At 47.1% G+C, this 10,311-nt stretch overlaps 1 protein-coding gene across 1 annotated transcript; it reads right to left on the bottom strand.

The window, feature by feature from the left end:
* Positions 1 to 848: 848 nt before the first annotated feature.
* LOC110087445 (uncharacterized) lies at positions 849 to 9,873 on the bottom strand. Its single transcript, XM_072984934.2, has 7 exons — positions 9,738 to 9,873; positions 8,485 to 8,668; positions 4,364 to 4,507; positions 3,763 to 3,896; positions 2,955 to 3,163; positions 2,098 to 2,204; positions 849 to 1,237 (listed from the first exon to the last, which is right to left on the bottom strand). Exons 1-7 carry the CDS (start codon positions 9,865 to 9,867, stop codon positions 1,135 to 1,137), a joined length of 1,011 nt encoding a protein of 336 aa, XP_072841035.2. The 5' UTR covers positions 9,868 to 9,873; the 3' UTR covers positions 849 to 1,134.
* Between the last annotated feature and the right edge of the window lie 438 nt (positions 9,874 to 10,311).

The raw sequence follows: 10,311 nt of genomic DNA, 5'->3' as shown, positions 1-10,311 counted from the left end.
TAAGGCGGGTTTGGAGAGGTATGGATTGGATTTTTGGATATATATTTTTGGACTACAAGTCCCATCATTCTCCATTCTGTGCGTTCCGCCCAGGACGCCGACAGACATTTAAATGTGGCTCACCTGGAGAGGAGGCCTAGCTGGAAAACATTTGTGATCTAGACTAGGCCTAGCTCCACCCTAGCTTCCAGAATTCTGGGATTTGTAGTCAAAAAAGGTCTGAAAATCCCATGGTGGCTATGGTAATTCGGTAATTCACAAATAGAGCCTCCAAAAGGAAGGTGTTCCCCAGTCGGAGTGCCTTGGCTGAAAAGGCCCTCTTTCAAATACAGTACCCAGATCCCAAGCCTTTTTCCTCTTGATACGTAATTCCATCAAAGCTCCACTCCTGAGCAATGGGACTTGCGAATGAAGCCCAGGTTTCTCTCTCCTGATGGCCAATCACAAAACAAAAGCAGGCTAGTTTACAACATGCTGTGCTTCCTAAGGATGTGTTCGTTTGGGTCCTAGATTCTTGCGTTTCCACCATTTCCCAAGACAAGATCGATTGGGATCAAAAGAATGGGGTCGACTCCCATCTCTCCACAATCCCGATCAAAATGTTCTAGACCTCATTGAGGCGTGAAACTCACTGGGGCTTTAAACCAGTCACTCTCCTTCTCAGCCTGTAGGGTTGCTGGGAGGAGAAAATGGGAGAACCTTGTAGTCTATCTGGAGAAAAGATAGGGTATCAATAGAAATCTGTAGGCTCCCTGCAACGTATTTTTCTTTTCCGAAAAGCTTTCCCCTGACTTGGAACAAACAATGCAAGTCTTAATTTTTTAAAAAAGAGGTCAATCAACAGCAGATTACAGACCATTTCACATCTATTTATTATGGAGATATATTCCGCTGGAGAAGTTAAAGGACTTGGCAAAGGCCGGGCAATAAAACCACTGTCGAACCAGTGGTTCAAAACGGCTTCGAGCACTGGAAAGTTTCTAAATCAAGACGAGCAGGGGGTCTGAGATTTTCAAGAAAGCATTACAGTTCACATAGTAAACTCTTCCCCAGTTCTCCTGCTGCTGCGCTTTCCGAGCGAAATCAATCGATCCACCAAACCAAAAAAAGCTGGATTTTTTTCTTTTTTTCTTTTTATCTAGTCCGGGGCAATTCAGAAAAATCCAGATCATCAGAAGATATTTGGATTGCAGTTACACCTCCACCAGGATGACGGGTTTGCGTGTTGCCAAAGCGTCTGCAGGGGTGGGGGGTGGGGACGAGAGAACAAAGAGTTAATGAATGGGGATTGTTACCATAAACCAGTGGTTCCCAATCTCGGGTCTCCAGGTGTTCATGGACTACAACTCCCAGAAGCCTTCACCCCTTGCTGTGCTGGCCAGGATTTCTGGGAATTGTAGTCACATCTGGGGACCCCCAGTCATAAACCAAAAGCAAGGGTGGAGTTGGGGATTCCTGGATCTTGTTAAATTTCAAGGGCCCTCATTCATGCTGGCTGAGGCGGATGGGAGCCGGAGTCCAACAAGACGCTCGCAGACTATCTTTCCCTGCCTTCGGTTTTAAAAAAGCCAAAGCTACCTGTTTCAAATGCAACAGGAACAACAATAAATCCATAACCTGTTGGGAGTTTTTATAGTCTCGCAGGCTGCCTGTAGGAGGCGTGGCCGGGGAGGGACCTTTATGGGCAGCGGTAACTGTCGATCTCTCTAGCGGTAACCAATCATTCTTTCCTGCCTCTGAATTCAAAGGGAGCCCCGCCTCTCTGCTGGGTAATCTTTCCTTGTATTTCTTGGGTTAGAAGCCCGTTGCTTTGTTTCCTGTTGATCTGTTCAAAATTGTATTTTTGTAGGTTTTTTTTACTCTTTCTGCTACAAATGTCTTTGAGTAAAGTTACGGAGACCTTAAGTGAGAAAGGGGTGGGCCATCAGGGGAACTTGTAGCTATTCTACTGTACTTTCACTGCACAGCAAAAGGGAATTTAACCGAAAATTCAAAACTCTGCAACAGCAATAACACAAGCTCAGAAGAATGAAGAGGTCAGTAATAAAGGCAGCCAGAGTTGTTAAACTAGAAATATTTAAGAAGATGCAAACGTACCTCCATGCATTCAGTTCCCAGTCAAATGCTTCCACGGTGCTCACGTGGACAACGCCATCGTAGCCGCCGACAGCTAAAAGGTAGCCATTGGCTACTGCAAGGCTCACCTGCAAGTTTTTAAAAGATAGAATTGTGTTGATCATCATCCCCGATTTAAACAAATCTTCCCAAGCTGTAATTTTTTTAAAGCATCTGAAGCTCCAGAGTTAACTTACTGGATTTACCGCTGTAGCTCCACTGGCTAAAGAGTTCAGCCAATGAGCTGAAACATACTGAATCAGCAATAAAAGTTCCAAAACAAAGTTTATTTTTTAACAAATGGCTGTCTGGATTGCTCTGTAGTTGAGGTCTCTGGGTGCAGAGCCAGTAGTTGGGAATTCGATCCCCCCACAGGGCCTTCCCGGGAGAAGAGTCAGCCTGGGTGGCCTTGGGCCAGCTGGACAGTGGTCCCAGGGAACCCCAGAAAAAGGGAGATAAAGGTTCCCCTTGACATTTAGTCCAGTCGTGTCCGACTCTAGGGTGCGGTGCTCATCCCCGTCTCCAAGCCATAGAGGCAGCGTTTTGTCCGTAGACAGTTTCCATGGTCACGTGGCCGGTGCGACTAGACACGGAACGCCATTACCTTCCCACCGAGGTGGTCCCTATTTATCTACTCATGTTTACATGCTTTCGAACGGCTAGATTGGCAGGAGCTGGGACAAGTGACAGGAGCTCCCTCCGTCGCGTGGATTCGATCTTATGACTGCTGGTCTTCTGAACGTGAACATTGGGTACCCATAGAAAACAACCCAGCCAGAAAAGGTGTTCATCTGGCCTGATTCTTGCTAAGTTCCCGCAGCACAGCTGAGAAGCAATACCTGACTCCTTTTCGACTTCATGGAAGGAACAGCAGACCATTCGTTGGTAAGAGGATCGAATCTCTCCACGCTGCTCAGCTCGGTGATGTCATCCCGCCCTCCGACTGCATAGATCATTCCTCGGAAGGTCGCGCATCCCAGGTTCTCCCGACAGCTCCTCAGGGGAGCGCAAGGGGTCCATCGGTCTTCCACGGGATCGTAACGCTCCACTGGGACAGAGGAAAGAATTTATCGGAAAGGCATGGCCTCCGATCTAAAGCTTCACGCATCCAACATGGACGTGCGGAGCTCACAAACGGGGCCGGCTCTACCGTGACACAGAACATCTACCTCAGGCGGCAGATTTTAGAAGATGGCAGTCAGTGCTGTCTCCTCCTGAGAAATTCATAGGGGACGGGGCTGCAGATAACCCACAAGTCAAGATGGTTATATATATATAGAACCCTTCCATATCTGGGCAGAAACAGATTAGACACCAGCTTCGCAATTAGACGCAAAGCTGCCTTAAGAGTTAAATGAGATTCATTTTTCCTTCCACAGCTGCACAAGGTGTAAAGCCCCTTGCTTTTTTTTGTTTGTTGCAAAGATACGCCCCAGCTTCATTTACAAATCAATGGGGTAAAACATGGACATTTTAGGAAATACACCTTTAGCACTTTCTGTTTAGAAAGCTGCCTTAAGCAGTGGAGGTGTTTCTGGAAAGATAAATAAATATCAAGCAACCACATTTTGGGCAAGATATGGCAAATCTGTTTCACTTAATGTTTTTTCAGACCAGATCATGGCTGTTAGTGGACCTTTTCAGTACCTGAATATAACGGCGAATGGCCGTCAGATCCGCCGACGGCGTAAAGGTAACCGTCCATGACAGCTACACCGAGGCCCTTCCGGCGATGATTCATGGGTGCGACTTTACACCACTTGTTCACGAGAGGATCATATCTGGAGGCAAGATGGCAGGTGAGAAAGGGCACGCTAAGTCGCAAATCATCAAAACAAGACGGGAAGAGAAATCGACTCCCCATTTTTGGGTTTGTGTTGCGTTGGGACCTTGGGGGGGTCTGTCATGGACCCGAGACCCTAAAAAAATGGGCTGGAGGGTCTCTCTTTCATGCCAGGAGCTGCACTCCCCCTGCCTTAAATCCTCACCATTCTTTGATTTCACATCTCCTGCTAAAGGGGGGGGGATTCAGTTTGGAGAGAACTGAATTTTCCCCGTTTAAATAGAAGAAGAGTCAACGCATCCACCAGAGTGATGATGGGACATGTTATTCTCCAGAGGGAGCTAGACTCCAAACCCCATCAGTCCTAGCCAGCCTAACTGGCTGTGGAGGATGATGGGAGTTGTAATCCAACCGCTGAAGGACCACAGACGAGAGCCATCTAGGAGTGCCGGAACAGACGCCTACCTCTCCACAGTGTTGACGCAGAGAAGTCCGTCGTGGCCCCCCACACAGTAGAGGTAGCCTCCCAGCTCAGCCACGGCGACGTCTTGTTTGGGCGCGCTGAGCGAGGCCACATCCCGCTTCCATTCGTTGATTTCCGGGTCATACCTCCAGGGGTAAAGTTGGACAAGAAAATCTGTCAGTTTCATTTTTCCCCCACATGTTTGATTCCACGCCCCTTAAACCTATGCCCTTTCTATCGGAGTTTTGCAACCTTGCAGGCTGCTTTTAGTAGGCGTGGCCGGGAGGAACCTTTCTGGGCTGGGGCGACTGTCAATCAATCCAGCAGCACCCAATCATTCCTTCCTGATTCAAAGAGAGACCCGCCTCTTTGCTCTGAGCTCTTTCCCTCTCCTGAGTCTCTTGAAAGCAGCAAGTCTGTTGAGGTCTTTTGCTGAAAGTCGGTCAGCTCTGTTGATCACTGTCACAATTCCCACGTGGCCCCTGCTTGTTTCGCCAAACGAAGAGCTCACGCTTACGTGTCTTTCAGCTGCCCCCAATTACATCAACATTGTGTAATATGAATAATAGAGGGCCAGGCCATGTGTCATTTTTAAAAGAACCATATAGAAATTGTTTATTGTTTCATAATTTAATTCTGATTTCTCACTCTGCAGCCTGATGAGCTATTATCCTCACTGAGCTATCCAGCCAGCTAGAAATCCTAGCCATAATTTGGACGTACGGTATCATGAGAGTATACAATAACAACCATCCTACTTCAGAACGAGTGTGGTTGAACTCAAAAGGTATGTAATCCACACTTTTAAACTACAGTTCCAGACAAATTTATTTGTCTAGCCATTGCCATTACAAAAAAAAAATTCGAGGAATATAAATTCATCAAATACTTTACTCAGCTAAAAACATCTAAAATCAACATTCTCATGGATCCAATTCAATCACCAGTAAAACCTGATCATCATCAGGACAAAACGTCCTCTTTGAAACCATTGCTTTAAATGCAAAGCAGGCTAGGTTTTCAGAAATATATAGTGCATTATCCCCCGGGAGGAAATTTATCAGATTTATATCAGATCTGTCTTTGAACAGGATTTCTCTGAAGTCTTCATAAATCGGGAGGGCAAGTAAACAATGAGTTAGATCTTGAACTGTGTCAGTTCCACACGGACGGACTCTGTCCTCTGAGGATATATGTGTTGATAAGTGTTAGGCACTCAGGATTTCAGCTGGATGAGTGCGATTGTTCAGTTCCGCCCTCTCGCATGTGTGAATTTTGAAGCCCAGTTCCTTCCAGCTCATGTACGAAGGGATCTGTTGGGTTTGGTTCAAGTGTGATCAAGCAAGGATGATGGAGAAAGACCCACCCATCTCGAATCCAGGGGGAGAGAGAAGATGAATGAGCAGCCATACAAATAACCACACACATCTTGTGCGCCATACAAGGTCTTGCGGATCTTGTCCAGGTAGTCACGAGGCTGACCTCGGGGTCGTAAATCAGAGAAAATCCAGGGTTTGAGACTGTAAGTGCCAGTTAATGAGAACAGGGTGGTGGTGGTGGTCGAATCTGGAGAACTTGGAACTATTCGGCTGTGCCTGACTCCACTGGATGTGGGGCTCATTTTTCAACCAAGCCCTCTCGTTTGGAAAGGCAATACAGGGCAAGGGGTGGGCGCTTGAAATACAAGATAACAGCCCTGTGACAGATGCTCCAAGTCTCTCAATTAGGTATATATTTAGTGAAGGCATTTCAATCCTCTGGCAGCCCTCGTGGAATGAGAAAGAGATGCTGAGCTTGCCTTCAGGGGGAAAATACCGCAGTAACGGGCCTGTCAAAGCGATCAGCCTCATGGGAGATGGTAATAACGAGTCACAAGGGAGCCTTAGACGTACCGAGGCCGTAATTATGCAATCTATATGCAAGCGCCAGCGGAATGCCAGCCTTTGAGGCGAGGAAGGAAAAGCACACGAGACGGATGCCATCTATTACAGGGAGAAAGTTTGACCTCCAAATCACATCCACGGACAGAATGCTGGACGGTAAAGAAAGCTTACGGGGGGGGGGGGATTGATTCATTTGAAATGTGGTGCTGGAGGAGAGCTTTGCAGATGCGATGGACTGCCAGGAAAGGCGGACAAGTGGGTTCTAGGTCAAATCAAGCCTGAACTCTCTCTGGAGTGTTGAAATGGTGACTTTCCTACTTTGGGCACATCACAAGAAGGCAGGATTCTCCGGAAAAGGCTGGGAACGGTGGAAGGCAGCAGGAAAAGAGGAAGGCCAAATTATGAGATGGGTCGGCTCCCTAAAGGAAGCCCCAGGCTTGAGTTTAGAAGATTTGGTGGAAACTTGACAGCACATAACAAGAAGAACAAGCGCATCATGAGTCATAGAAATGAAGCCTCTCTCTCCAACATGTTTCCCCTCTCTGACTAGTTCGGAAGGAGGCCGGTGACTCGGATCGCATGGGGGTGGCAAAAACCGGGTTTTACTCTGAACTTTACAGGTTCTGCCTGAGTTCCCAAACCTGACCCTCAAAATAAGGCGCAACACCCTAAGCCACGGGGTTGTGATGATGAAGTGTGTTACTCGGTTTGAATCAGCCTTCTAAGCTGTCAGGGTTGAAGGCTTTCCTTCCAAAAAAAAATGTTCTGTGGCCCTCGTGGGGTTGTTAAAAGGGAGACTGGGGGAATATCGTCACCTATTAACTGAGATCGGTTAGCTCCATGAGGACTAGAAATGTGACAGATCTACAAGGAAAATGGACAGCACAAAGGCAAAGAGGTTGATCCTAATAGGGTTACTCGCTGCAGCGATTTGACTCATTAAATTAAATTAAATTAAATATTCTGCTCCTCTTTTCTCTCTTACTTCTGTGTATGTCTTTTCCAAGTTTATCCAGATGACAAACTAGCAGGCTACGTCTTGCCCAACCAGCTGCTGCATGCTGGGCGAAAGGGTTACGAACCCTGTTCGCCCAGTCTAAATTTAGATCAATCCACATCATTAAAAAAAGAAAGAAAGAAAAGATGATGATGAAAATACACCGAAGCAGCTGCCTCGTTAAGGCCACAACAATCCGGAGCACTTCTTAAAGTCAGAGATATTTATGTCCCCGATTCTCGCTTCTGGAAATCCAAACCTGTTTCTCTCCCCGACGCCCTGGCCCAGGGTCATAAAGATGTTATAATAATCCTTCAACAACAACATTCGCTTCTTCTCAGATTTCCGACGGAGCAGCCAACAGAGAATCGTTGCGATCTGTCAGATACTAAGAACTCAGCACTTACTCAGTGCATTCAAACCTGGGGTATCCAAAGGGTGGGTTTTGTTGTTGTCGTTTGGCATCATGAAAATCTAGGACATCTCGTCTAGCGCGTCAACCTTCATTAACGCAGACATATTTACTGCGACCACCAGAAAAAGCGAACAGACCTAGCTGCAGACTGTCGTCTTCATTGTTTCGCTGGATAGCCACGGCTGTCATGAAACACAGGCCAAAAATTACTCATTCACATGAAACTTAGCAGCTTCTGGATTAATAGGTGTATAGCGATGGAGTTTGGATGTAACCAGAAATTTGGTCCCCGGAGACCAAGACCATCCACACTCTTGAATTTCCAGCATTATGAATGGGTGTGAAATCTGGACAGTTAAGAGACAGCTGACAGGGGGAAAATAGATTCATTTGAAATGTGGTGCTGGAGGAGAGCTTTGAGGATGCGATGGACTGTCGGAAAGACAAACCAGTGGGTTCTGGATCTCATCAAGCCTGAAATATTTGTGGAGGAAAAAATGTCAACGCTGAGGGTGTCCTACTTTGGGCGCATCATGAAAAGGCAGGATTATTTGGGGAAGAGAATAACGCTAGGAAAAGTGGAAGGCAGCAGGAGAAGAGGAAGACCCAATAACATGAGATGGTCTGACTCCCTCAAGGAAGCCACAAATCTGAGTTTGCAAAAACTGAGCAGGGCTGTTGAGGACAGGACATTTTGGCATTCATAGAGCCGCCGCATGTTGGAGGCAACGCGATGGCCCATAACAACAGCAACAAAAAACTAATTTTGGCGCCCCAAGGCCCAAGTCGCTGAAGTTCCACCTTAGTGCGCTCAAGGGATTGACTCACCTCTCAACGCTGCTGAGGCACACCAGACCGTCATGCCCACCCACGGCGTAGATGGAGCCGTTCAGAGCGGCCACACCAGCTCTGCTCCGATGCCTGGAGACGGGACCCAAAATTCTCCATTCGTGTTCCAGCGGGTTGTAACACTCTACGCCACTCACGTTGCCCATGGGGCTCAAGCCTCCGACTGGAAAGCAAAAGAGAGGTCTGGTTTAGTGGGTTTGTTTGGCCAATCTATCGAGCCTTAACCAAAGGCTCCCTCCTGCCGTTGAATTCGAAGACAGCCCCGCCTCTCCGCTGAGCTCATTTCATTCTCTAGAGTATGTTGTCGAAAGCAGTCGCGTTGGTCAGTTTGCTGTTTGATCTGCTCCACTGTGAGTAAATGAAACCTCTTTACTCTTTCTCTTACCAATGCCTCAGAGTGCGATATTAAGACTGTAAGGGCCGGTTAATGTGATGTTATTCTCCTGTGAGTCCTCCTGCTGCACAGCTAGAGGAATTTAACCAGAAATTCAAAACTCTGCAATATCAGGTGAGGCTCACACTCTAACCACTAGGCCGCACTCCAACAGAGTCAACAAAAAAGAGCTCCTCGTTCAGTTCCTGGCATTTCCAGTTAAAAGGGTCGGGTAACGAGTGCTCGGAAAACTTCTGTGTCAGTGAACTGCTGTCAGAGGAAGGAACGCTGAATTAGATGGGCAAATAATGGTGTGAAATACATTCCTAATTGTTCTAATTTAAGAGCCGCATTCAGGGAGGCCCAGATCCGTCAGGTCCCAGATTTCGCAAGCGCGCGGCATCACTTTTAATTGGCACCTACAGATGGGGACGGGTGAATCATGCTTGTCGTTTCTCTCGCCCTCCCTGCCTTCCACCACCAACTGTTTTAAAAGGAACGCAGCTTCTTCTCTTTCCGAAGTTAGAAGGCACAGATTTTCACAGCAACGGGGGAAACGCTGGGATGTTGGGAATATGTCTTCCAGCAAACACCAGTATAACCCATTTGCAAAAGATGCTAAAACTAGGTGCCTACAGGGTTAGGCCTGTTTTTAGGCAGTCACTCCTGTGTTCAGGAAAATGAGGATGGATGGACGGATGGACGGACGGACGGACGGATGGATGTTCCAACATGTCAGATTCATTCTTGGGTGGGTGGCTGGGTGGGTGGTTGCGTGGAAGGAAGGGAGGGAGAGAGGGAGACAGACAGGCAGAGATCAGTGATTAGACAAATAGGAATAAAAACACAATGCACTTACTAGCAAAAAGAAGCTCAACTGGGCGCGTCTTTCTGGACTCTGCAAACTTTGTCCTCCAACTTAACAGCTTCCGCTTCGGTTCCACCCGTTCCCTGCAAGCAGCCCGAAATCTGATTTTTATTATCGTCATCCTCAACACCAAGGAAAGCCTGTGCTCTGTCCAAATCAAGCCAGTTGCTACTCTATCCAAGAGACGTTTCAAGATGCTGACTCTGGGAAGCGTTGGTGCCATGCATTATTCCGGGAAGGCTTTTTTTAAAAAGATAACCGCTTAATCTGTCTAGGGCTGAAGTTGAGGGCAAGGATGCTTCAGAGGCACCGATAGCCAGTGGCCTCAATTTATAGAAGGATAAGTAAGCAAACTGGGGAAGCAGTTTACTCTTAGGGTCTTGCAAGAGGATGTGAAGATTCCGTATCCGGAAAGAGTGCACTCTCAAGTGCCAAATAAGGTGTGATTGTAGAAATTTTTAAAACCTCTATGAACTTTACCCCTATAAGAACAGGAAAGAATTTCTTTCAATATATATTTTGAAGCTTAGACACTTTCAGTGCTCCTACTCCACCTCTCCACTGG

The sequence above is a fragment of the Pogona vitticeps genome, chromosome ZW-PAR, assembly GCF_051106095.1.
Source record: "Pogona vitticeps strain Pit_001003342236 chromosome ZW-PAR, PviZW2.1, whole genome shotgun sequence".
Taxonomy (NCBI): Eukaryota; Metazoa; Chordata; class Lepidosauria; order Squamata; family Agamidae; genus Pogona; species Pogona vitticeps.
Note: the sequence above shows the minus strand (reverse complement) of the source record. Positions and strands in the feature narration are given on the sequence as shown.